The 25,929-nt window shown below is 45.6% G+C and overlaps 1 protein-coding gene across 4 annotated transcripts in view; it reads left to right on the plus strand.

The window, feature by feature from the left end:
• LOC135906482 (endothelin-converting enzyme 2-like) overlaps positions 1-25,929 on the plus strand; it is a 56,806-nt gene that overhangs the window by 24,220 nt on the left and 6,657 nt on the right. For 3 of the 4 annotated variants that reach the window (XM_065437882.2, XM_065437883.2, XM_065437885.2), the window contains exons 1-4: positions 19,563-19,703; positions 20,679-20,874; positions 24,511-24,741; positions 25,190-25,444. In XM_065437882.2, coding sequence (XP_065293954.1) covers positions 19,660-19,703; positions 20,679-20,874; positions 24,511-24,741; positions 25,190-25,444 — 726 coding nt within the window. In that variant the 5' untranslated portion in view covers positions 19,563-19,659. Of the gene's footprint in view, positions 1-19,562; positions 19,704-20,678; positions 20,875-24,510; positions 24,742-25,189; positions 25,445-25,929 lie in introns of those variants that run through there. The other variant, XM_065437884.2, reaches the window with a different exon arrangement.

A 25,929-nucleotide genomic window follows, 5' to 3' on the forward strand; every position in this document is an offset into this window, starting at 1 on the left:
TGTATCCACTACTATCGTACTACTACCTGATTGGTCAGCATACAGAGGTTATATAAGCCTGTTTGCTGGTGCCTGCACTCGACACACATACGGGGTGATAATTCTTACATTTTACAGAACTTCTAAATATCTCTTATGGTAGATCGCATAATTTCATTCCGCGATCTGAAATATTTGAAGAGGCTGACAATAATTTCACAATAAACCAACATACAATCAACTAATCGATGAAAGTTCAAGAATATAACTTTATGGCACACGTTGCGATTAGATTGGAAGGCATATCCACTAGGAACCAATATTGAGGATGGCATGGGTTTCACCATCTGACACAGGTTATATTTGAAAATTCTGTGATATATAAAAATGATCACCCGATATTAGTTTTCTATACATATATCCACAAATATGTATGCCTGACCAACCGACCGACCGACCGACGAAGCAGCAGCAGCAGCAGTCACTCCAAACCCTGGCGAGTAGACAATGGAAGATTCGCTTTAAAATACATATCTAAATAAGTGCGAAAGCTGAGAAATGTGAGTATCAGAACTGCTCCTATAACACTGTTCACGTAGTTAAGGTTATCTGCTAGGCGGGTTGCCGCCTGCCTGCCTGATTATCTCGCAACCTAATTAATAACATTGTGCGAGTGTGTCTGCACTTGAGTGTGCGCGCATCTGGCCTGTGTGCGAGAGAGAGAGAGACAATAAGATGACAATGGTACGACTATGTCAACACAACGTCAAGAACGAAAACGGCGCTGAATCGTGACAAAAATGACGGCGACGCCATGGTGACATCATCATCATCATCAGCCTGGTTACGCCCACTGCAGGGCAACGGCCTCTCCAATATTTCTCCAACAACCCCGGTCATGTACTAATTGTGGCCATGCCGTCCCCGCAAACTTTTTAATCTCATCCGCCCACCTAACTTTCTGCCGTCCCCTGCTACGCTTCCCTTCCCTTGGAATCCAGTCCGTAACCCTTAATGACCATCGGTTATGTTCCCTCCTCATTACATGTCCTGCCCATGCCCATTTCTTTTTCTTGATTTCAACTAAGATGTCATTACCTCGCGTTTGTTCCCTCACCCAATCTGCTCTTTTCTTATCCCTTAACGTTACACCTATCATTCTTCTTTCCATAGCTCGTTGCGTCGTCCTCAATTTGAGTAGAACCCTTTTCGTAAGCCTCCAGGTTTCTGCCCCGTAGGTGAGTACTGGTAAGACACAGCTATTATAGACTTTTCTCTTGAGGGATAATGGCAACCTGCTGTTCGTGATCTGAGAATGCCTGCCAAACGCAGGCATTCTCAGATCATGAACAGCAGGTTGATCATGAATGCCTGCCAAACGCAGGCATTCTCATTGAAACGCAGGTGCGTTTGGCAGCCATGGTGACAGCGATAAAACAAACACTGCGATAATGCCACAAGGACAAACACTGCAAGACGACCGCGCAGCCGACGCGGTCATGACGAGAGTGACAAAAATTGTCTATGACGTCAACGTGACGGCGATGACAACCACTTCAGGGGCTTAAAGAAGACAGCACAATAACGACTACAATGAGATATGAAAATGATGACGATGGCATGGCGACAATGACAGGAAGATGACGATGACACCGACATGCTGAGCGTGACAGCCACAAGATTACAAGACCACGGCGACATGACGACGGTGTGATTGTGAGTGTGACGTCGGTCGCAGAACTGCTGAACCGCTGCGGCAGGAAGAAATTGTGCGGAAATCATCGGCGATGATTATCAGCGTGTAAATTGGCCGAACGAACAACTTAACGAAAGACTGAAGGAGCAAACAAGCGAAAGACTTAACAAGCCAACAACGAACGAACACACGAAAGAACGAACCATCGACTAGCGAATGATTGAACAAGCGAAGGAACGAACGAACGTTCTCCTTGCCGAGTCCGAACATCGACCATCGACCACCGAACAACGACGAAAACGGTCGAAAAGGCAAAAGAAAGCTACTCGCTTAAAAGTGAAACATTCTACAGTACACACTGCTGCTTTCGCTACCGCCGCTGTTAAGCACGGTAGTCAATGACGATGCATGCACTGTTCCGGCTTATAATGGCCATCTATTCCTTCCACCGCAGTGTAGTCACGCCACCGAGGACGTAGTCATTTTCCCGTCATGTCAATGTCGTCGTGTCGTAATCTTGCTGTCATGCTCAGAATGCCGCTGTCGCCTATTATTATTAGTAATAATATTCTATAAATATTACTACTGTTATATCATTATAGGTTGTTAACAGAATGTAAGAAACTAACCCAGTATGAAGCGACAAAGAAGTGAAAACAGTGTCCGGAAGCTACAAACAGACGTGAACAGAGACGAACAATGGTCGTTCGCAAAAAGAAGAGGCACGGGCAGAAACAAATGTTATACGATACAGTGGTCTCACTAGTAAAGCAGCATGGGCAACGTACACTTCACTGTTCAAAATTTTAACTTAGTGCTTTGACCACTTCCGAAGATTCTACTTTCCCATAATGATAAGATCGCTTTTTAGATATTCAGAGGCCTAAGGACGTATCTGATACGGCAGAGGATACATGGCCTTCTGGCACAGCCTACGCAATGCTGCGAAACCACGCTTTCTCAAGGTTACAGGTCCAAAATACATCTGGATACGAATGGGTCCTTCCCACAGCATACTCCTGTCATTATCGTTCTTCCCTCGAAAAGCATCACACATCGCCTTCGTCGTCCTAGCATCGATACACAGACACCTCGCACTATGTATCCACCTGGTATGATTGCATTTCGCCATAGTTCCCGAGCTGTGTAGTTTACAAATTTTTAATTCTGTGACATGCAGCCTGTGCATAAATACTGCATGAATTTACTCGGTACATGCATAAAGTTAAACGTCGCCGCTAGTTGTGTAGCATTTTAAAAAAGAAACTGATTTAAATAGATTCCAAAAGGTGCGCTAGAGATGCAAATAATTTATGTTTGGCATAATTGTGTTCTGGGCGCATTAGTGATTCGGCATTTTTCCACCGATGATGCCACGACAGCAATCAACAAAAACAAGGCAGAACATGGGCAAAGATATACCTGCCCGCAATATTTCTTGAATACACTATGGCAACTGACAAATTGCGTTTCGTAATATGCAACGAACAGGTTACTTTTTCTACGCGTGAACATCAAATTCTGTGACGTGCTGCAGTGAACAAGAAAGTGCATTGCATTTGTCTACCCATTGATGCGTCTACTTTACAGGCACCAAAAAGAAAGCGTTTACAGCAAGAAGCAGAAAGAAGTTTGCACGTAGCTGCTGCACAAGAAGTCGATTGAGCTTCATTACGTGAAGGCAGTTGCTAGGATTGTGCTCCCATCATCGGCTGCGACGCAAAACTTGGCCCGGTTACCAGTCGCCGAGTTTTATTAACCAAGGAAAAAAATATCGTATTATATAGGTTTTTAGGTGGAAAAACCACAATACTATTGTTAGGCATGTCTTAGCGTCAGACCAGTTGGGGTTCATTACAGTCAACTCAAGCCTGACTAAACGGGCGTTTTTGCACTTCCTCCACACAGAAAACCATCCGCGGCGGTCGGGATTTCATCCCGCACCCACTGGTTTAGCAGCGAACGCCGAAGCCACTATACGTCAACATGGTGGTTTGTCTGAATCAAGAGCCACGGGAATGACCTACATACACGAGTAGCCACCACCCTTTCCGTTACATTGTGGTGTACAATACGGTGGGGTATAAGGATGGTTTACATTAAAGGGACTGACAACCCATTTTTATGGACCTCGTTTTTTTATGGAGCAACGCAAATCTCACTCTCGGTAGTACTTACATCTGCACCGGTTACTTCCAAAAGCGCGGTGATAATTAGTAAGCAGAATTTTTTTATCTGAGCAGCCTCTAAATATAAGTAAGAGGCCCTCCTACAACAACGCTGAGAAATGAGAGCGATGCCTAGCTTGCCTCGCAAATTGTGAAAGCCGCCCATCGCCCTGCTTTAACAGGAGTGAGTGAGACTGTGGTTAACCACCTACATTTAGATTTTTTCAACTACTTTCGAAAATAAAAAGCTGGTGCAATAAGTTCGCGTTGTTGTACAGACATTTCTTATAATTGTACTGCGTTTCTCCCCCAAGTACACGCCTACGTCATGGCTGGCTGACCCCCGTCGTCGTTGTTCTGTCGATAGACGAGCCAAGCCAACTCATCGAAAACGAAAGCGAAGGCAGCGCCACTTTTCTGCTCACTACAAACGAAAGCTTATCTGCACATTGTCATTCAGGAAACGCTTATAATAATAAAAAGGTATACTGCATTTCAATAATAATAAAAGGACAAGGAAATGCGCACACTAGTACAAGGTCACGTGGTGGACCTCTTATGCTGCTTCATTTTTTAACCGCGTGAGGCATCAAAGAAAATTTTTCGCGAATTTCAGTGATGAATTAAAAATATAAATCCAAGTTTAATGAGAAAAACATGGCTCGTTTTAGCCACTACGATAGGGAATCATTCCATCAGCGGGGTTATCTCGATTTAAGTTCTGAGCGGTTGTCTATCCCTTTAAAGCTATTCGTGAAAGCAGGTAAGCACTCTTGCGTGCACCGCAGGGAGCCAATGGGGAAAATGGTGGCTTTAGGTGAAAGGAAGTCGCGATATCGGTGATGCCTACACCACGTGTGATCGCGGCGAAGGCAACGTTTAAATACAAACAAATGGCCTAAATCAAACGGCGCAGAACTAACCAAGTCAACATAGTCGCTAATTAGAAGAATGTTATCTACCAACTCGTCCAACTTCCTGTTTCTATAAAGAAATTTGAATAAAAAAAACATACTTGTGACAAACGTGATCCCTTAACGCGTGCGCTATGCTGGGATCAGCAGTAGATCACGCCACTAGAACAGCTGACCACCAAGTCCGCAAGGCGGGCTGAGAGATACCAAGATACCAAGTCGTTACAACTGTTGGTAACTAGGTTCGCAGCGTGGGCAGCAAGGTACCACTTCGCAAGAATGGTTGGCTACTTGATCCATAGAGCAGGCAGCAAGACACCAGGCTGATAGAAGAGCTGGCCACCAGGTCCACAGGGCGGGCAGCATGGTACCAGTACGCCGGAACTGCGGCTCACCAGCTATGCATGGCGGATACAGGGCACAAGGTCGTTAGAACACCCCAATCACCCTAGCTGTCATGAAAAAGGTTCACTGAAGAGGGCGCATATTTAGGAGCACAAACACAGTGACACTAGATAAAGTGTAAGAAGTTCATTGGAGAGACGCGTACCGGTAAACTCAGCGACTCAAGTTAGCCTGCAGGTTAGTAACCAACCCGGTTCGCTCGGCACAGCAGCCTGATGCTGTACACATTATACCTTTTACTACTCCGTTGCCCAAGTTGGCGTGAAACAGGTTAGGTACGGATTAACAAACTAACAGGCAGACAAGCATACTGCAAACTTCGTAAAGTTCCAAAAGAATGCTTTCCGCATGAATTGGAAGTTACGAGCGCCACTAGAGTGAACATACTTGCAATGTTCTCCTCGTCTTCTCTCTTATTCAATCTTCATTTTTATTTCTTCGATCTCCTGTTATTCTCTTTACCCTTCTCCACGGCACAGGGTAGCTAGCATGCACTTACACTGGCTAACTTCCCTGTTTTTCTCTATATCTCCCTGTTGGGTTTGCGTTGTGTCATATTTTACAATACTACCAATATTGAGTCGGTGGGCTCAATTTCTTCCGCGTTGTGGAATGATAACCTGGGCCCAACTTCATCAAAGTCTTGTATTCTTACTCCTTCTGTTGTCGTTTGAAAATATGCGGCTTCATTTATTATAAAGGACAATCGCCCGCACGCGTTGCGCATTTACGTCTAATAGGCCTGCGTCACCGTCGATCAGGATGAAGCCTGGAAAACCATAATGTGTTTCTCTATGCTGCAGCTTTAATTTATGGGGTATAATTTTCTTAAGCAACTTCGTAATTACCATGGATGCCGTAGTGAATAGATCAGGACTAATTTTTTACCAGAGATGATACGACAGGAAAGCGTAGTACGTAGACAAGACAGATTTCACTGATGGGCTGCTGGAGAGATAAATGTAGCCAATAAAACAACGTACACTAAGCACTTCTGATAGCTGAACGTTTATTGGAAAGTAGCGTCAAATGCATACTGTGAACACCGTAGATCCTTTCACGCCATTTTCCAAAGAACTTTCCATTGTGAAACAGCACACGTCATCTGTCCTCTTCGCATACTGTGCGTAATGCGCTCCTCACTGGAGCCATTCCAGTTCAAGTCTACAATTTTGTAGTGAAAACAGTAGGTAGGATAATTATGGCTGTGCTATTACATATTTATATGATTATAGCATCTTGTTCGCGCTTGATTGCAAAGAATAAGAAGTCTTCGTGTACTCGAACTTAGTACACGTCAAATCGGCTTTTACCCAATTACTTTGGCAGAGCGAAAGGCAAGGGTAAGATTAAGACGCAAGAACTCACGTCTTCAATGCGCTCACCTTGACGGCTTGGCTAGTACATTCTTCCACCGTGCTAACTTCCCGGCTGGACTTGGTGATGACGCACGAAAGGCCATCATTGTCTCTGCCAGACAGATGGGTGCACGACACGACCATGTCCATGTCCATGTCCATGTCCATATTGCTCCGTTCGTTCTCGGCATCAAACAAAAAAGAAGACATCGAACGTCTATGTGAGAAGGACGGTGAACAATGTGGGTTACACGAAGCCGCGAGGTTTTATTCTGGACACCGTCAAATGCCGCAGCGTTTTCATTTTTAGCCTATCAAAGAAGGTGTAAGCACCCTGTGAGTCGATCAGAGCAGGCAAGATGGCGAATTTCACCAAACAGCGGGACGTCTTAGTATAAAGAACAGCAGCTCCGGCGTGTATCAATGGAGACTCGGACACTGTCTAAACTCAAATGAAGTCCTGAGTAGACCCGCCAGGATAGCTTTGCTGATGTGGCGTTACGGCGCTGAGCTCGAGGTCAAGTGTTCAAACCCGACTGTGACGGCCGCACCTTTAGGGGGGCGAAATGCTTCATGTGCTTAGATTTATGAGCACATTAATGAACTCCAGGTGGTTAAATTATTCCCGGGCCCCTCCTACCGCGTGCCTCACAATCTCAGTTTAGGCACGCAAGATCAAAAAACAGTTTAATCACGACAATCGCTACTCATTATGACATCCTCGCTTCTTTGTTGTTGTTTTCCCAGAGAGAAAGACATAGACACTTTTATTAGCCTTTGCTTTGCGCTTGACTGCGTCAGTCCCAATTTAGCAGCAGAGAAGACAGGTCAACAAGCCCCGCTTGTGCACGGCATCGTTAGTACGTTCTCTCTCTCTCTCTCTTGCGTCACCTTGCAAGACCAGCAATGCGTTCAAGGGTGATCACTGAGGCACAACAGCACTCTTGGTTGAAGTAACGTTCAAGATTAATACGCAGAAGGCTAAGGTACCATTGGTTAGCAGAGGACAAAAATTTTGAGATTGGTAGTCTGTTTCTAGAATACGCGAAAGAATACATATATCAATGATAATTAAAGGTGGCCCTGATGATCGGAAGAAAACTTACATAATTAAAATTGGTTCCATCGTATGCGGTGCACATTATTAAATCATGACGGGCTGCTTGTCGCGATATTAGAAATACGTACCAAACTAACCTTCTACGGGTAAAATGACAGGAAGACAGCGCTGTGAATTAGAGAGCAAACGAGGGAAGCCAATATTCTAGTTCACATTAATGGAGGGAAATGGAGCTGGGTAGGCTGTGTAATAAGCAGGGCAGGTAACCGTTGGTTTATAACAGTTACGCGATGGATGACAAGTGAACGGAAGGGCAGTCGGGGACGGCAGGAATTAGGTGATGTGATCAAATTATGAAGTTGGCAGGCATAAGATGGAATGAGCTGGCGCGAGACATGGGCTACATGAAATTTCTTGGAGAGGACAAATAGGCAGATGGTGATGGTTGGTTTATTTTTTTTTCTCTTGGGCATTGTTAAAAACGGTGGAGCATATAACGAACTTAGAAAGAACAAACACGGTTTATGCAAAGTAATGAAGTACACAGTATGCCAATGGATCGTCCGGAATGGAACATTGCTTCCTGTAACACAACGCTGCTAAACTTGCAATATCTCAGTTGGCCCATATTAGCACTTCTAAATGGCTGATGCGTGCCATATGAAAACAAAATTATGCAGATCCTAAGCACACGTTATAATGTAAGTAAAGCGAAGATTGGGTGAAGCTAGCAATCAGATGCTATACAATTAACGACACAGAGTACAATTGTGTTAACTTTCAGCATGTGGAGTGTGTAATCCCAATGACGTTTAAGTTTATTCGCCGCAATGGTCAACCTAATTCTCACTGATTTTCTTTCTTATTTTGCGATTGTAGACTAGACCGTTCAAAAGCTACGCCGAAATTCAAACACCAAATTAGGCGGATACACAGTGTCAGAGATCTACGCAGCGATGTCACCAGGACAAAGACGATTTATGATGCTTCTAGATGCAAACATGGCGATTACAGGTGCATACACAGAAGTATGATACGTTTTGATGCGTTTAGGATTATGTACCTCTGGTGTCACAGTGGCACACCCCTTAAAACATGTCGAATGGCTATTTCAAAGAAAATCAAATCACTAAAGAATCAATTCTCTCAAATTTCTAATTCATTAAGACTTCTGCGTACTTAGCACTATTGCCCCGTTATTATATGTTAAAATTTCACATGGGAATTTACTTATCTTTTTATTACGAAGAGCAGAGGTGCGCACTGGCACTACATTTCCGGTCAGCATACAGTGTTGTAAGGTCTGGTGGCCTACCTATTTCGCACCCTAAAGGAAAGCGATGGACCCTGTCCCTAGATTTATTATTTATTTATAAATACTGCGGTCTAAGTTAGACAGTAGCGGAGTGGTACATTTTCATTGGATAGGTGCATTTAGGCCATAAAGAAAAGACAACTAGTAGTCAGTATTAAGAGGATACAGAACACTTCCAAGTAAATTCTCTTAAAAGAATACAATAATTTTTTGTTACAGCTTCGTTAGAGAGGTTATTACAATCATTTATTGTACGAATAAGGAAAAAGATATTTAAAGAAACTGACTCTTTGCCTTAAAAGCGTAATTGTTTGCGAGTGTCGGTTCCTAGTTGCGTGACCTGCAGATGAAGTCAATATATGTGATATGTTAATTTTGTAGTGACCATTTACCAATTGATAAAAACACAAGTCTACAAACACCGTTTCTAGTAGTAATTGGTTAGAAATTACCCTTTTCTGTTATTTAGCTAATAGAGCTGCGACCATATGAGTTGTAAATGAATCTTAGAGCCTTTTCTGTACTCTTTCTAATTTCTCAACGTTGGGTTCGGTGAAGGGGTCCCATATTACCACGGCATACTCTAACATAGGAAGCATAATTGATATGTAGGCAAGAATACACACTTGATGGGCAGCTGACTTCAGTGTACGTCTTAAAAAGAACTTCCTTAAGGCACTGGCTACAACATTATCTACGTGTGTATTCCAAGAGAGTGTTAGTGATCAGCAATCCTAAATATTTATATTGCTCAACCTCATAAAGAACAAGATCAGGAGTAGAATAACCAAAGACCAGGCGTTCCATATTGCGAGTGATTCTCATGAAAACAGATTTTTGTAATTGATGGGCATTTGCCACTGCTCACACCACAAAATAATTTTGGCAAAAGCATCGTTTAACTGCGTTTGATCGTGCACTGAGCTTACTGATTCAACCTATTTGCCTAAGGTGAATATGTGTTATGTGTGTGCGTATGCATGTGTTATTACGTGTGAGGTGGAAAGAAGAAGAGAAACACAAAATGAAAAGACAAAGGCACAGCGACCACCACCACACAAAGCGATGCTCGTGAACGGCTTTGAAGCACGACAAGAATGACGAGAGCGCCATGACGAGAGCGGTAGCCTTTAACACTGTGGTGATATCACGAAGACGACTGTGGCAATATGACCACATGGCCGCAACGGTGTTAACGACTGTGACAAAGGTTAACTGGGACATTAACATGACGGCGATGACAAAAACACCACAGCAGTGGGACAAAGAGAGCACAAGAGTGACGACGATGGGATGGCGACGATGACACGCACATGACGAAACCAACACGCCGAGCTTGACAACCACGGAATTACAAAACGACGGCGATGTGACGAGAATGTCATGGTCGCTGTGATGTCGGTGGCATAACTAAAGTGTTGTGGCAGGAAAAAACTTCAAAAACCTTCGATGATCATCAATGTAAACGAATACCCTGAACGAACCAATGAACGAATGGCGGGAAGAGAGATTTGATGAACGAATGACTGAACGAGTGAACTAACGAGCGAAAGAACAAGCGAATCAACCAGACTTTCTCCATCAGTCCAACCACTGAGCATCGGCCACCGAGCTTCCACCACCGAGTATAGACCACCGAGTATAGACCACCGAGTATAGACCATTGACCACCGACACTCCAAGAAAACGTGCGAACGAGGCAAAGAAAGGTAATAGCTGCATCCATAAGCATTCTACAGCGCGATGCAACTTCTTCCTGCCACAGCAATGAAGCAGTCATGCCACCGACGGCATAGTCATCATCACTTCATCATGTCAACGTCATTGTGTCGTAATCTTGTTGTAGTGCTCACCGTGTCACTGCTGCTGCTGGTAATTATTATTATTATTATTATTATTATTATTATTATTATTATTATTATTATTATTATTATTATTATTATTATTATTATTATTATTATTATTTAGTAGTAGTAGTAGTAGTAGTAGTATATTACAGGTTAAGAAATGTAATCAATTCCTGGGATCCACAAATAACGTCTAAGGAATGAAGTCACAAGAGAAAGGAAAACAGTTACAAAGCTACAAACAAACGTGAACGTAAGACAGAAGCTCCACATTGCACACAAAGAAAAGCTTCAAGGTTGGTCCACAAAAAAGACAGGCATGGGCAGAAAAAAAATATTTATGCGATACACTGGTCTCGCTGGCTACAAAACATGGCCAAAGTAAACTTGATTGTTCCAAATTTTAACCTAATGCCTTGGCGAACGTCGAATATGTTATTTCCCATACCGATAAGATCGCTCTTCGAAAATACTCACGGACGTAGGCACGTAGTCGCAACAACAGAGTGCGTGGCCTGTGACCATTTGCACACAGCTGTTGAACCACGCTTTCTTTCGAGACAACTGCCTCAAATATGTCCCAAATATGCGTTATTGCAAATGTCTCCTACATTTATGTGCACACACCTGTCATCAGCATTCTCCCCTCGTCAAGAATTAAGCATTGCCTTCGTCCTTGTGACATTGCTACGAAGACGTCTAACACAGTGTATCCGCGTCATTTGGTGTTTACATTTAGAAATAGTAACTGAACGGTGTAGTGCTCACTTACAAAAATTGTGCGAGCTAAAGATTCTGCTTAGATATTGCATCAATATACTCGTTGCATAGGATGAAATTAAAGGATTTTACGCATTGCCATTAGTTGTATATAATTTAAACATAAAGCTTCGCTTCAAGTACGTTCCAACATGTGCCTTGAATCTGCATAATTTTTCGTTTTTGGAGTGTCCCTGATTTGACGTTTTCAGTCGGTGGTCCCATGGCAAGAACCAGCAAAACCATTGGCGAAATGCCGGCAAACGTATAGTGGCCCGCAACTGTCAGGGAACGTGCTTTTATCAAGATTTGATTTGGGTTTAGAAATGTGGAATGAACAGGTTACGTTTTCAACGCAACGACATTAAATTCAGTGGCGTGCATCATTGCACTTGTCCAACGATTGGTATGCCTACGTCTCGAGCAGTAAGAACGAAGGTTTTTGCACAGAGATGAGCGGAAGACACTTTACATAGGTGCTACGCGAAATGGTGATTGTGCGTAATTAATTCAATACCGTTGCATGAAGTGGTCTCACTCGTCTGCTGGAAAACGCATCTTGACCCGGCTGTCCATCCCTGCTTTGTTCGAACCATGAGCCACCGGAATATCCTACGTAAATGAGCAGCCAGCACCCTTTGTCACTCCGTGGTCCTCTCGAAAAAGCGACGCGAGTTGCGGCCCCAGCGCAGACGCTTATGCCATTCACGAAAACGGGTGGGCACTCTTGCACGTAACCACATGCACCGACACATGGAAAAATGGCAGCCAAGGTGAAAGCAAGCCGCAATATCAGTGTAGGTTACAGCGCTTCCTATTGCGGTGGAGGCAACGTCCAAATGCACGGAAATTGTCGAAATCAAACAGCACGAAAGAATGATAACAAAGCGGCCGATTTGGACTATGTTAGCCTACCAACTCGCTCAGTTTGCCATATTGATAAAGAAACTGCGAAAGAGAGGGATGGAAACAAACTTTTACCATGTGTTATTTTTTTAGCATGTGCGCGACCTCGTAATAGCCGGCAGAATGAACGACAGAGGCCTTATCTGTATCCCGTTGAATCCATCCTTAGGAAAGGAAGCGCGGCCGCGTTGATACCGTGTTGCGTCACGCCGTGGCGAGGTGCGAAACTAAAGGAAAGGAGGATGCCGTTCCGTATTCGGCTTGCACCCCCGCGCATTGATGGTAACTGATGGGTCGGCGTGTTTTCATTTTTGTCAATTACTGTGTAACTCCTTTTGTCCTCGTAGACTTGTGCTTATTGTCCGATGTGGTATCTTGAAATTCTATTTTTACGAGAGGAAGGTCCTCACTCTGACATCTTCAATGCTTTTTTTTTTCTTTCTCTTGAACTGAGTTTTTCAAATTTGCTTTGAAAATTCGTCCGCATACTAGCCTTCGGCGATGCAACCACACAGATTGTGCGCACCCCGTTAAATAAAATGTTGTGCAATAAACAATTCAGAACTCAAAACTGCTTCGTCGTTTTTCGAATAGCCGCCGCAACGAGATTAAAGCACCTTCACTGAACTTCGCAAGATCCCTACAACATTCGTGTTGGCAAAGCTGTTCGTTCAAAAAACGTTTTTTCTTGTTCAGTATGCTTCTACACGCAGACGCTTTCGTAGACCGTCATACTTCTAACTTCGCAAGCCAACTTGAAATTAATTTCATTTCGTGAAGAACGGTACCACTAACTTGGGATGTGGGAATAGACAGGTACAGTGAATTAGCTCAAGCGCTTTTCCTTACAAAGAAAAAAGAAAAGTCACTTTCACCCCCAAGGCGAAGCATTCATTGTGATATCAAATTATTAGACAAAAAATTAAATTATGGGGTTTTTACGTGCCAAAACCACTTTCTGATTATGAGGCACGCCGTAGTGGAGGACTACGAGAATTTCGACCACCTGGGGTTCTTTAACGTGCACCAAAATCGAAGTGCACGGGTGTTTTCGCATTTCGCCCCCATCGAAATGCGGCCGCCATGGCCGGGATTCAATCCCGCGACCTTGTGCTCAGCAGCCTAACACCATAGCCACTGAGCAACCACGACGGGTAGTGTTGCGAGGAAAGATGGCTGAGGAAGTGAATCTTGGCTTCATCGGCTCTACAAACTTGCAAACATTCGCTTGGAATCGCGCGCGCGCCGGCAAACAGGATCACACCTCACTCGATGACCGCGGACACTCGCTGTCAAGACGCTGGCGCGAGAAACAGCCGCAGCAGCAGCGAGTGAACTGACCCGCATGCCGCCTCTCGCTTCAACGCGAACTAAGCGGCAAGGACACAGGGCACGCAAAGCTATCTGCCCTTGGCGCGCCTAGACTCTGCACCCAGCGCAGATCGCTTTCAATATGGGGCCCTTGCGGCCGCCCTCAGCCGAGCCTTACGAAGCCACCGCCGAAGTAGAACGCCCCACTTCAGGGCGCTTTGCCGCGCGACGGAAGACGGCGAGCATCCTCCCCATCATCTTCCCTCGCGCGCGCCGGATCGAGCCACCATGCTTGGCTCATCCTCGAACGCTATCGCTCGCACCCACAGCACACGGCGCGCGGCCGCAATGTTATTACACTTGGGCTTTACATTGGACATCAAGGCGACGACAGCAACGACTGAAATTCGCTTAGAGTGGCAATATAATAGCTATCGCAATAAAGCAAATTATGGTTTAAATGCAGGGCACAAAGACCTCATTCATGAAGAAACAAAATCAACAAGCGCGCACACTCCCAAATAGCCCAGCGGCTTTGTCCCAGTAAGATTCACAACCTTGTCAGCGAGACAATAAACTTGTCTCGGTAAGATTCAGCACACGTCAAGCTAACTGCGTCCTAAGCCTCGATTACTTGAAATGAAGCGTACTCTGCCAAGCGAGATTGCTCACCTTGCCACTGTCAAATACCGCAGGAGTGCCACGCCGAAGAGCAACAGGGACCCACAAGCAGGTCGTGAGGACAAAGCTTGCGTGAGCTACGAAAAAAAAAGAAAGAGCACGCCAAATGCGCAGCCGGCCGTGCTTGTTTCGGTGGTGTGACGGACACGTGTCCAGCGAGTCATTGGCTTGTCGCTATGGTAACGCAAGAAAAACGAATCGCAAAGTATAACAAAGGTATAAATTCTTTTAGACGCAAAACACTTTTCGCTTTAGTCCAAAGGAATAAGAAAAAAATAAGATATTGTCTGTCAACTTCATTTTTTGTTTCGATGCTCGCGTCAGATAACGATACCCAGGAATGGGATACAACATTTCGCTTGGATTTCTCTCCACTACGTGGCGTATCGACCTTCAATAATTTGAAATTCGCGCCTCGACGTATGTCACGGCGCACGAATAAAGAAAACAATAAAACAAACCCACCCTGAGACTGTCGCGTCACTTCGGCGCTTGGAAACGGGTCCGCCTATGTATCAACCTTATCTCGAAGACGCCCACCTATTTGGTCGAGCGGCAGTGAATCGGCGATTTTTCTAGATATCTGTCCAGGCAGCTCGGTGGTATTCCGGATGAGATGTCTGGCCGAGATAACTGGCCTCAGCGGAGCTTCCGATAAATATCGTTTTTTTGCTTGCGTGTTTTTTCCTTTTTATTTGCGCTTCACAGGGGCCACGGGCTTGCATACATGACACTGTTCTGTTTCATGGGCTTCCTATGAAACCAGCGTTATGCATTGTCTAAGAGGAAGCTTTTGCTCGGGCCTTTCTAGGATGCCGGTTACTCAAATGTATGTAAAACGCAAAAAAAGACGTTTTTATTAGAAAATGGCTTAACTGATTTGAATGAGATTTGTTGCATTTAATAGAGAAAGTTAAACCCCGGGGACTGCAGCAAACAGAATTTCGATTTCGGGCGTAACATTTTTACGAGAACTGCCGTAATTCGGTAAACATGAAAAAAAGAGAAGTACAAAGTCTACAAATCCGTAACTCAGCATCAAATACAAATATCGCATTTCTAGCAGCTGAATCCGCTGGAGCGTACAAAGCGGATGAAGTTGATGCATGAATTTACAACTTGCGTGAATCTTTTACAATGTTTGGAAGAATTTTGCTAATGTCACGTTCACAATTTACCGGTATCGTCCAGGGTGGCCAGGGTCCAGGTATACTTCAAGTTTTGTTTCTTGAAATTTTCCAATTTTTATGAGTTTTTGTAAAATATTTAAAAATTTGGATAAAACAATTGCTCTCTCAAGTCCTCACATCTTAACTTTTTTGTTCCAAATTCAACCCGACTCAGCAAATGCGGTGCAGTGGTTGCTCACAAGAACAATTGGAGAATTCCCATGTATTTAGATACGATCCCCCACGCTAAAGCTTCACCTTAAGTTCGATATATTAAGGCGGAAGCATTACGTGGCTCGTTACGATGGCTCATACCCGAAAAAAAGCGACGTCCAGTCCGGTGAGGCAAGAAATAACATCATCAGGAACGGCTCATACCACCGTAAGGAAGAAAAGATGCAATGACTGAATATGAATGAAGAAAGAAAGAAAGAAAGAAAGAAAGAAAGAAAGAAAGAAAGAAAGAAAGAAAGAAAGAAAGAAAGAAAGAAAGAAAGAAAGAAAGAAAGAAAGAAAGAAAGACGGAGAGCAAGAGAGAACGAAAGAACCTCTAAGTATTGCATTAGGTGCTCGCATGTGTCGTTGAGGAAGGAGGTCGACCTACAGCGTCACACGTTTAATTGACAATGCGGCTCGTTTTGTCTTGCAACGAGACTGACGCCTCCTATCGTATAACTACATGCACTACCGAGTGGGCAGCAATGCTCTCGCCTTCACGTGTTACAGGAATCTAAAATGCTGCCCAGCATTCCTGTAAATGCTACAGCAATGCTGCCCGACTTTTATATTAGTCGGTAGGATATCTTTGTAAGGCAGCTTGGGAATGAAGAAGAGGAGAGAAAAGGCCGAGGCTATGATGGTAATCAGAAGAGCGTCTGGTTGGCTAAAAATCTCTTAATGTTCACTTCTGGAATTCTATAGGCTTAGATCAAGTGACTTAGCCTGTGCTACTGCGGTGTGCACCAGAAAATTTCAAAAGCCAGGCGCGCAAAGTGCGTTACACACGTCCTGTTCTTCTCTAATTATTCTTAATATATGGATGAACTATTATCAAGATACACCCTGATAATGTAAAAAAACGCACAGCCTTTGTGCGACCTGACAGAATCCGGCAAAATTTCCGGCAAGGCTGATTCTGCCGAGTAGTTGCAGTAGGAATTTCGTTAGCCTGTAATATTAAAACACTGCTTAAAACTTTGACCACATATGAGTTTGCGTAATCAGTGTAACGAATCGCTCATGGAAACAAACGCTAACTAATCGAGATTTAGGCGCGTGTCCCGGATTACTTGAACTTTATTATTTATTCATACGTGACCCGCGGCTACCATTAAGGCATCATTGCGGGGTGCAAACGTCAGCATTGATGCGGTACACACATCCGCTGGTAATGAATTCCAAGCGAGAATAGTTATCGGGCAAAAAAAGCGCATTCAAAGAGATCAATCCTGGAAAGGTTACGACCTAATTTTAAGTGGATACCCTTTACGCGAGGAAAGATAATGCGGGCCTTTTTATGAGCAGATTCGCATGTGATAATGAAAGATTGAATAAAACAGCTTAAGGTGCAGCCTGCTTCGTCGTTCAAACAAAGGGATCTCGCCAAGTTCTCTTTTTATTATTGTTAGGCATAGAAAGCGGCCTTACCTCTCGAGGACCAACCTTGTCGCAATGGATGGGATTTCTTGAAATGCATCATTATGCACACCATAAACGTATCCCACAAAGGCAAGCAAACTTCAAAATGCGCAAAACATATTTTACACGTCCCTTCCTTTACGTCAATGCTTATGCGTTTTAAGCTTCATTGCAAGATGCCAAGGTCACGCCCTGGACTTCTAACTATACTATCAACATTTTATGATCAAGAATGACCCTCAGAACACCAATACATTTGCTAAGGATTCTCAGGTGGTCGAAATCAATCCGGAGTCCCCCACTACGCCACTCTCTATAACAGATGACGAGTCGTGCCAATATGCTGGGCTTTGTTGTGAATCTGTGAGAATTTCTTCCTTAGAAACGGTATTTATTTTGGTTGTGCAACATACCTGACGTCATCGGGGAACATTTAAAGATGCAAGGACGAAGGCTCAGGCGGTGGTATCCAGGCAGAATGAACTATGTCCTGGAAGTATGGACTTATACAGTCACTTTCTTTTGAAAGCGATGACAACCTCGTAAACTAACGCAACAAAACTTCATAACGCTGTCTTTTTCCATTTTCCCAGAAAGGTATAGCAAGCCCTCAAATTATTAAACCTAAACATTTTTATAGAAGGCACTCTCAAAACGCTTTAGTATTTACAATAACGAGCTGTATATTTCCACCGTGATTTCACATAGGTCCCTTGGCGTACTTCACGTAATAATCCCCTGTCAGCCTATTCCCATATACAGCATTACTAATCGCATCAACCATGGCCTTGGCTACATCCCAAGAAACAACCGTCTACCGTTTCCGATTTCTAAAGAATCGGTAGGCGTAAGACAGGCCAGAACTAGTATAGGAATGCAGAGTATGGAATTAGTATGGAATCATCAGCAATATACGGGAGGGATCGTTTTCAAGCTTTACATAATTTTTTTTTTTAGATCGCCTGTTGCAGAAAGCTTCATTCTAGTCTTCGGGCTGGATTATTCAGAGAGGCGTTCATAACTTCCAGGAGAAATCGAAACACACATTCAACTAATTAAGAAAAATTCAATAATTAACCTCTTAATTAATTACGTTGCGGCACATATGGCAATTTACGAATTCTAGGCTGTGAGTTTGCAATGCGTGTCCCCTTGGAATGAATTTCCTAAGTGACGCCAGTTTTGGAGATATGCGCTGTCAAACTCGTCGCTAAAATGCACTGTTGTTCCACTCTACCTTTTCAACAAAGTGCTCTTTTATACACTGAAGCACAAAAGTAACTGGAACGCCCATGTATTTCGTCCAGCACTTGGAAAAACGATATCTAAGGCCGATACACGTATGGAACAAAATGGGCATTCATGGTGGCTTGGTCGAGCGGTAGAGTGGCGCCCTACGTTGGCTTCCATTGGGACCACAAGAGCGCTGATCGTCCCACGAGGTTTGCGCGCGGCCCACGAATTGTGCGCACATGGTGACTCTCGTCCAGCGAATGTTCCGTCTGTTTGTCAATCGGTTGTTTGGTTCGTTGTACTTTACTTCTCGTGTAGTCTTCTAAATAAAGGTACTAGGCTCAACCAGTTTGATGTGCCTTTACAGTTATCGCTTGTTTCCCGTTGTAGCGAAGACGTCAAGTAAGTGCGGGTACTTCACACTGGCTTAAGGACTTGTAGTGTAGAGTGCATGTAACAGTGGTAACACTGTATAGATGGGTTATCGACAGCCGATGTTCGGATCGTGAAACTGCACACTTCCACTGATCCGCATCGTGCAAAGTGTGTCTGCCTCATCAATAAATACGCCTCAACAACCGGCGGAACAATTAAATCCGCCACACAGAATTTTTATAGTCTGTTCTAAATGTTCTTAAGACTGAACAGGAAATGGAACCACAACATGTAGGGGCCGGTTACGGTTCTTGTTCCTTAGAAAAAAGGCGCAACGTTGAGCCTGCTGTTTCTTCTTGCTTTTCTTCTTTCTTCGGGCATGTATTCTCTAAAGGCCTGTTCTCATCTGTCTGCCTTGGCCAAAAACCCTTGTCACCCCTCCCCCCCCCCCCTGATGCTGTAGTAGTAGATGTAGATGTGCATCCTTGGAAAAACTGGGGGATCGGCCAATGATTGGGTAGGTTGAACTAAATCCCAAAATAAGACGACAAACTCGTATAATAGGTAAGTTAGAATCGAAATATATGCAGTACATAAGACCGTTATTTTATTAAAATGGAAAATTAAGCAAGAAATTTGTTGCCAGCTGGTTGGTTGGTTGTGAATGGTCCCCACCCACTATGGGGTACTGGCCAATAATCGGGTTGAGTTGCCGAAAGAGTTAGTTCCCAGTCTCGGGGCCAAAGAAGAAGAACGAGAAGATGCCTATGGACCTTCGCATTTGACCATCCAGACAAGAGTTCCTGCAAATTTAGTACGCGGGCCGCTGGTGCGGACCGCAGAAGATGAAGCAAGACAAGAACGTCTTATCAGAAGGTGAACTAAGCCCGTAAGTTGCTCGACATAGTCCATGTAAGCACATAACATGCTACTACAGCACGCCGCAGACGACACGTTTCCTGGCGCGTAACTTTGTAGGCCGAATGTCACCAGTACTAAGTACTTAATGGCGCAACATTTACTCAAACGGATTCGCCAGTGGGTCCTATGTGCGGTGATCTCTAAGAATCACATTTTCTATTCTGAATTTAAACATGTTCTGCACGATCGAAAAATAACAGCCGGCGAGTGAGCGCAGTGAGGCGCTTGTGGACTTTCTGTGTGCTACAGAAATGTTACTCGTTAACGAGATTGAGTCTTTGTGTGGGCATATTTGCCAAGCATGCCAGCTCGATGCTTGCCATTCTGTGTCCCCAATCCTGTCACGTTACACCAATCACAGTTGTCGCTGTTCAGGCAAACTGTTTATAAAACACTCTGGGGCAGAGAAACATGATACACTGGACCATACACTGTATCGTATAATATATGAGTTTGCTTTGGGTTAACATCATTGCGCGTTGTTATGGAATGTATGCAATACTTCTTCGAACAAATAGACATGTCAAGTCTGTTCGCTTTCCGAGTCTTAGCTTGTGCGACTCGCAGCACAGCGGCGTCTGCTTTTTTTTTTCATCGAGGAGTCATTATGTAAATAAACTTCAAGTTCCTCAAAATTTTCGATCTTCGGAAATTACTCTGCCTAATTGAACAGTTTTCTCCAAACAGGTGCTACACTCTAACTGTTTCTTTCGAATGCAGCAAGCATTTTGAAAATCCGACTCATTCAATGCCTCGCAAGACGCTTTCTCCAACACGATGCGTTAGGTACAAGCTAGCGTGTCAATCACAAAGGTGGCGTGCCTGTATGCGTATCTCTCTGTATCTCCACGTATCTCTCTGTATCTCTATGTATATCTCCCTCTTTCTTCCTGGACTTCGCGAGTATTCTCTGCTCTGACGCGCGCATTCACTTCCGCCGCAGCGTCTCAGGCGAGATCCTGAGCAGCGACCAGCGGTCCCACAAGCACAGGCAACCCAACAGCGTGCGCCTTCTGGACCTCGTGGTCAGCCAGGGCGTCGCACTGGTGATCCTGGGCGTCATCGCCTCGATGTCTGCGTGGTTGTTCGCCGAGCGGGAGGTGATCGGCACGCCTCCGCACAAGTGTCCCTCTTGCAAGGCGAGTGCGCGCTCCATTTTTTCGAGTCAAGGTCCCCTGTTCCGTAACTCGGCGTGATGCGTGCCCGTCCAATGCCTCCTCTACTAGATGCCTGCCGCGTTGTCAGGTAGCTCGGTTCCGGGCGCTCTCCCTTTTCTCTCCTCCGCAAAAAGGCAACGAGCGCCTCCCATGGCGAACGCCTGCTACTTGCAATTACGTGCTGCGGCCTCTGAGATTAACATGTCATCTGCTACCATCCCGGAGGCACGCGATAACGCCCGCTAACAGACGCCCGCGCATATAACGCGCCGGCGGATGCATTCAGCCGCCGCTGCCACAACCGCCGGAAGTTGAAAAGGCAGCAAGCGCCGCCTCACGGAATTTATGCTGAACTAACGTCAACTAAAGGAACCGCCTGTACAATGGGAAAGCGAGCAACGCGGCGGGCATCTAGTAAAGGAGGCATTGGCCCGTCGTATCCATTACGTAGACGGCGATGGCCGTCCGTTATCAAGTCGCGGCCCTCCCGAAACCTCCTTATTTTTTCCTGCAAGGAAAAAAAATGCAGTTTTGCTCGAAAGGCGAAGCATTGAAGATTTCCTAAGCATACATTAGTGTGCGACATGGAACGAGGCGGCACGCTAGGCAGCGCCTGCTGGGCACAAGGGTAGTAGATAAAGCTTGGCTGGGCAGAACGAAACGCACCCCAAGTTGGAAGCTACCGGGTGCCTGAACGCCGACGTGATGAGAAACGCCGCCGTTGGCGTCGCAGGCGTCGCGCCTCCATGGTGCCCAAGATGAGACATAGACTATGATGAGACCGACAGGGAGCCGTCGACGTTATACTGCGTTTCATACACCAGATGGAATGCCGTGAAAGCTATCACGGCAGCTCGGTCAGTACGCGCGAGACGTGCGCTTCGATCGAGCGGCCGTGCTAGCTAGGCAAGAAGTTCGGTCACCAAGCGGTATCGCTCCGCGCGCTCCTTTAATGCTTCGCTGTTAGCCAGAGGCGTTAGCTTGCGCGTGCGTGCACTTAAGGCTGTCGCAATGGGCTGAAAATAAAACAAGAAAAGAAAAACAGAGAGAAGCAAATTGATCTAGAACAACTTGTTAGCAGCCGTATAAGTACATGATTCGTTTCTTCCTAAGCGCTAAACGTTCTTTTTTTTTAATTCCTAAGTGAACGCACATAACGAACATATTCGCAAAAACGAAGTGGTCAAAAAACACCGAACTATTTCGAACTATTCCTTAGTGCGAACGCGGCCACCACAAAAAGCATATCTAGCCTCCGCAGCATGGCAGACCACGCATCAAACGGAGTGTAACTTGAGCGCCCAGTGAAATATTATCAAACGTTAGCTTGACGCTCACACTTCTCAGACCAGAGCACACAAAGAGCAGCTCAGCGGCAAAGCTAGTGTGCTCATACAGCGCATGTACACAACACTTGTGCCATTAGGCGGAACATTGCCTCTGCTTCGCCACAGGGGGCGACGGACCATAGCGTCCATGGTGCGTCCACTTCGCTTCGTCGTGCGTGCAATCCAAACGCACTCCGCGTCTCCGGATACCCTCTAACCTTCCGCGCGTGAGCCGTGGTGCGCCGTCAGAGGGACAGCGCGACGACGACGGCTACGGCGCCGACGGCGTGCATGCGCCTCGAGCGTCCTTATGGTCTGCATCACAATGCTACAACTAATCCTTATTTTAATTGCTTACATATTGTGCACCATCAATATGCGAGGCCGGTAACACCGCAGGAGTTGTCTGGCGTGCTGCTTCGTTCCATATCTCTTCTTTGTGTTGGTAGAACACCATTCCAGGTGGTTCTAGCGTAACGCTAAACATTGGTGTCGCATTCAGTACATTGCCTTCGGTCGAAACTGCCATTTCTGTAGCCTCTCTGGAGAATTAGTAGTACAATCAATATCTCATTTCCGACCCCAATTAGCAGCACAACTAATCTCTCCTTTCTAACAGCTTGAATTAATCATGTTAGCCGTCCCTTTACGCTTTCCCTGCCCTTTCCCTAGAGTAGAGCGAGCTACATAAACCACTTCCAAGGAAATCAGCTGTTGTCATGTGATGGTCTACTTGTGCTTAGGCACTGCCCACTCATCATATTCAATGAAGATGGACAGCTAATCAATGCAAGCGAACTGCGCAATGCTTTGTATATGCGATCCGAGTTCCATCAGGCGTAAAGTTACGAACCGCTACGTCGGGTATGGGTGTAATGCTTATAGGCCTCTTTTTTTTTTCAACAACAGCAGTGGCACAAGGTTCTCCTATAGGTTTTTCTCAAGTTACTCCTTCATAATGCGAATATTTCTCGGAGATAAATAGAAGTGACGCTACTTACCACATTAAACGCCTTACCTTATTCCATATGTTTGCCTGTGAAAAGCACAAGTAACGGTAAAAATTGAAACAGCACCATAATTTTAAGTAGCTTTCCTTATATTTGTCGTACGTTCTCGAGCTTCTCGAGCTTTTCTAGCAATATTTTCTTCTTGAAAATTTTTCAGGTGAGTTCTCCTACAAAACGAGCGTCTCTACAGAAAGAGAGCCATCCATGCAACGCCAGCTTCGATTGCAAACCAAAACGACTCCTCAGACGGTGTTTTTCGCAGAGCAGTCGGCTCCTGAGGAAAGAGATGGCGCTTTTGGCGACGCGCTGCACCTTGCCTCAGCGAAAGCGCTCGAACACGAAACCATTACAGCTTCTATGTGATCAGCTGCCGAAAATGCAAATGAACGTTCGCTAACGCACTGCGCTTCATTTGAACTGAAAAATGCAGAGTGACAGAGGGAAGACGTTGGCTTTATTAGGCTTCAAAAAGATAGTGTCTGGGTTATTGACAAATGAAATGAATCTGTGTGACTATGTTCACAGACCGCTGGCTACATAACAACTGCAAGTGTTGCCGGCCATTCGTGATGGTTACATTAGAGGCATAGTGCGGGAAGTACGAACGACAAAAACTAGACAGGACAAGTGCTATTAGCGTTTTTCCTGTCTATTCCTTGTCGTTCATCCTTCCCGCGCTATGCTTCTAGTGTAACTATGTATTATCAACAAGCCCAAGCTTTATACCCTTCTGACGACCATTCATGATGCACGGCGTTCCCCGAGGACAAAAAAAACGCGCTCTTCCGCTAACGTTGTATAGCTTACCTCAAAGAAAGGAATTCAACGCCTGAACGTCGGCAAGAGTGAGTACCGCTCGTTCCGCAGTGACAACGGGTGTAGCGCTGCTTCTTGGCACAGTAAGTTTGTCGCACTTTAACAACGCACAATTCACCTCAACTCACACGCCAGCTTACGCTCACTCTAAGCCAACGTGTCAAGAATAAGTGAATGGACGCGCACCTGAATGAATCCGCCGAAGCACATGAATGACGTCGTGCACCGACAACACACGAATGTTCGAAGCTGAGCGCTTCGTCATGATTCGCAGAGTAAGCGAGCGAATAGCGATTACACGCCGTTGCCACACGCTATTACAAAGTACAGAACAGTTTCAGAGGCTTCGATTAACCACATCACGATAGTTTCACTTTCGCATAAACCCCAACGTGTGCGTTATGTGTGCTTTCTTCTTTTTTGTGTGTGTGTCGTTGTTCGATGCACGCGGTGGCCAAACGCAGGACGCCGAGGCGTACCTCGACGAGGTGTCCGAACCCCGGGTTTCCCCGTGCGACGACTTCTACGGTCACGTGTGCGGCCGCTGGAGCGACAGGGCGCCCTCGTTCGAAGCCGCGCTGCTGACCGGGGGACGGAGCGCCCTGCGGAACAGGCTGGCCTCCTACCCCAAGGGATCCCACAAGCACTACACCACCTTCGAGAAGCTCGCCTCGTACTACCGCTCCTGCTACCAGGCGAGCGTTTCGGCTATCCCTGTTACCCCACAACGTCCGACGCGTCACACGTGTCACGCTGCTTTCACACCTCCAATTTCTAGTTGATGCGCGGGAAGTGTAACGTATAGCCTATAGTAGAGTTTTTCATACGCTCGAGAGAGTTTTCTGCTTCGTATAGTTCAACAAATCATAGCTGATGAATTGTGTAGTAATGAAGGTATAACGCAGAAAAACGTATCGCCGATTCTTTTTGCCCAAATCTACTCTATAATACTAAAAATTAGGGCGAATAAGTTGTTCTCATTTTGCTTAATATGGAACAATATGAAACACCCATTTGACTGCTTCTTCTTTAAAAGCTGGACCTTCCGTATAACGCGAAAAATGCAATTTGGAACGGATGCGCTTTCGTCCGACGCCCGCACGACGATTTGAACGACGATGGGGAATAACGCCGTGCTCGCAGGACATGGAGAGTCGTCACGACATGGCCTACTTCGTGGAGCGCTTCGCTTTGACCACCGGTCTCCGCTGGGACACCCTCGTGGCCAAGCACGGCAGCAGCGAGCTGGTCGACGTGCTGGTCGCCATGAGCGCCCGCTTTGCCGTCTCGGTGCTCATCAGGATCGTCACGCTCGAGCTGAAGTACAGCTTCGTCGTGAGCGCTCTCGCGAACGACGAGCTCATCGGCGCCTCCGAGATGGGCGTCCTCCTCGGAAAGGTGATCAGAGCACGTGATGTGCAGCGTAGTTGACTGATGGGCTAGTTTGCGCGCGATTTAAGTTCAAGAATGCAGCAAGAGAGACTTGGACGAGAAGGACAGGGGGCTAGAGAAATGCCAGGGGGCTAGAGAAATCGCTCAGTTCAGCCCTCGTTTCGCGGCCGGGCAGCCACCATTGAGGGTATGAGCCATTATGCGTTGCATATTGCAATCACTCAGTTCAGCCCTTGGGCGCAGCCGGGCAGCCACCATTGAGGGTATGAGCCATTTCTCAATGCTGCGCGTCTCATACGTGGGTCTATTCTCTTTTAAGTTTGCTATGTTTGTTATTAAGTCGCTTCTATTTTTATGCGTTGCATATTGCAATCACTCAGTTCAGCCCTGGGGCGCGGCCGGGCAGCCACCATTGACCTTTAGCGCATCCACGTGACGTGACGTCACGACAGCCGGAGGAAAAGCTGGGCCCCAACTCGCGCAATATGCAA

Source organism: Dermacentor albipictus, chromosome 9, assembly GCF_038994185.2.
Source record: "Dermacentor albipictus isolate Rhodes 1998 colony chromosome 9, USDA_Dalb.pri_finalv2, whole genome shotgun sequence".
In the NCBI taxonomy this organism is placed as follows: Eukaryota; Metazoa; Arthropoda; class Arachnida; order Ixodida; family Ixodidae; genus Dermacentor; species Dermacentor albipictus.